We start from the raw sequence: 2469 nt of genomic DNA on the forward strand, positions 1-2469 counted from the left end.
TTGGGAGGAATAACTTCAGGCACCTTCTTTTCCGGAACAGCTGCCTTCGGCACCTCGGGTACTTTAAAGATATTAGTATTTTCATGATTAGACAGAGTAGAGACATATGGACAGTATCAAACACAGTGGCATGGGGGTGACTACCTTTGGCTGGTGGGACTTCGGGCTTTTTAGGAGGCGCCACAGCCACTTTCTTTTCAGGGACAACTTCTTTGGGAGCCTCGGGCACTTAAAAGGTATTAGTAAAATTACAATTAATTATTATGAAGAGCACTGGAAGATGATACTTTCAAGAGCAGAAGAGTGATGTCCTTATAAGCCTAGGGTCGATGACAAGTACCTGTAACAGGTGGTGGGACTTCAGGCTTTTTAGGAGGCGCCACAGCCACTTTCTTTTCGGGGACAACTTCTTTGGGAGCCTCAGGCACTTAAAAGATATTAGCAAAATTACACTTAGGAGTAATGAGGACCACAGGAAGATTATATTTTCAAGAGCAGAAGAGTGATGTCTTTTTAAGCCTAAGTCAGAGACAAGTACCTTTAACGGGTGGTGGGACTTCAGGCTTTTTAGGAGGCACCACTGGTGCTTTCCTTTCAGGGACAATTTCTTGAGGAACTTCAGGCACTTAAAAGATATTAGTAAAATTACAATTAGGAATTATGGAAAGCACTGGAACAAGATATTTTCAAGAGCAGAAGAGTTGGTCTTTTTAAGCCTCAGGTCAGTCAGTGACAAGTACCTTTAAGAGGTGCTGGGACTTCGGGCTTTTTAGGCGGCACCACTGGTGCTTTCTTTTCAGGCACAACTTCCTTGGGAGCCTCCGGCACTTAAGAGATATTAGTAAAATTACACTTAGGAGTTATGAGACTGCTAGAAGAAAATATTTTCAAAAGCAGAAGGGTTATATCTTCTTGAGTCCAAGGTGAGTAACAAGTACCTGTAACACGTGGGGCTTCGGGCTTTTGAGGAGGCACCACCGGTGCTTTCTCTTCAGGGACAACTTCTTGAGGAACTTCAGGCACTTAAAGATATTAGTAGTTTTATATTTAGATTAATGGGGACATGGACCACAAGTATTTCCAAGAGTAGGAGAGGTGTTTCTTCTGTAGATAAGGATAGGAGTGAAAAATACCTGAAACTGGGGGGGCTTCTGGTTTTTTGGGTGGTGCCCTGGGGAATTTCCGTTCCGGAACAACTTCTTGAGGAACTTCAGGCACTTGAAAGAGATTAGTAGTTTTAAGCAAGTAGTTAGTGACGAGCTATAGGCTCAAATTATTCTCAAGAATAGAAGGGAGATTTCGTCTTCCAAATGAAGTCAGGGCTAATATGTACCTGTGACAGGCGGGACATCTGGTTTTCTGGGTGGTTCCTTGGGAATTATCTTTTCTGGGACCACTTCTTGAGCAACTTCAGGCACTTAAAAGATATTAGAATTTTTAGAACTTAGGAATGATGAAGGCGTTTGTTACAATGATTGTTAAGAGTACAAGACAGTAGGTTTTCTTCTTAACAGAGTAGTGGGAATAAATACCTTTAGCAGGTGGGGCTTCTGGTTTTTTGGGCACAACCACAGATATTTTCTTTTCAGGTACAACTTCTTTAGGAGCTTCAAGAACTTTGAAGATATTAGTATCTTTTAGTAAGATATTATAAAGGTAGAATACCGACAACACATTTACCCAAGCGAGGACAATTTATGGCCCTGCAGACACGTCTATACACACTTTTCCCAGCCCCCTGGAAGCGGGGAGCAACAACACGGAAGGATAAATACCTTTAGGAGGCGGAGCTTCTGGCTTTTTAGGAGGAGCCACAGGCACTTTCTTCTCAGGGATGACTTTCTTTGGCGGCACCTCAGGCACTTCAAAGATATTGGTAATTGGTGTTTAGAAAAGGTGAAAAAAATTGGGTGACTATACCATGTAATTATACACTAAGATAGTTTGCTTAACTCCTGACTTTCTTTTCCTTAGAATTATATCACATTTATATTGTGGCATTTATATATATACTTTCCTAGCTAAAATTAAAGTCTTTTCTTCCTAGTATGCATAGCTTTGACATTACCTGCAGGGGGCGGACTTTCCGGTTTGGGAGGAATAACTTCAGGCACCTTCTTTTCCGGAACAGCTGCCTTCGGCACCTCGGGTACTTTAAAGATATTAGTATTTTCATGATTAGACAGAGTAGAGACATATGGACAGTATCAAACACAGTGGCATGGGGGTGACTACCTTTGGCTGGTGGGACTTCGGGCTTTTTAGGAGGCGCCACAGCCACTTTCTTTTCGGGGACAACTTCTTTGGGAGCCTCGGGCACTTAAAAGATATTAGCAAAATTACACTTAGGAGTAATGAAGAGCACTGGAAGACGGTATTTTCAAGAGCAGAAGAGTGATGTCTTTATAAGCCTAAGTCTGTGACAAATACCTTTAACGGGTGGTGGGACTTCAGGCTTTTTAGGAGGCA

At 42.2% G+C, this 2469-nt stretch overlaps 1 protein-coding gene across 1 annotated transcript; it reads right to left on the bottom strand.

Annotated features, from left to right (window-relative positions):
• Positions 1-14: 14 nt before the first annotated feature.
• LOC115285299 (titin-like) lies at positions 15-2461 on the bottom strand (the record flags this gene model as incomplete). The annotated part of the gene is made up of 13 exons (XM_029931597.1): positions 15-61; positions 145-228; positions 341-427; positions 539-625; positions 741-827; positions 939-1022; positions 1134-1217; positions 1334-1417; positions 1533-1616; positions 1776-1862; positions 2069-2152; positions 2236-2319; positions 2431-2461. Coding segments are annotated over 13 exons (1014 nt in total), but the record flags the coding sequence as incomplete, so codon positions are not given.
• Between the last annotated feature and the right edge of the window lie 8 nt (positions 2462-2469).

This window comes from Suricata suricatta, unplaced genomic scaffold (assembly GCF_006229205.1).
Source record: "Suricata suricatta isolate VVHF042 unplaced genomic scaffold, meerkat_22Aug2017_6uvM2_HiC HiC_scaffold_695, whole genome shotgun sequence".
NCBI classification, from domain to species: domain Eukaryota; kingdom Metazoa; phylum Chordata; class Mammalia; order Carnivora; family Herpestidae; genus Suricata; species Suricata suricatta.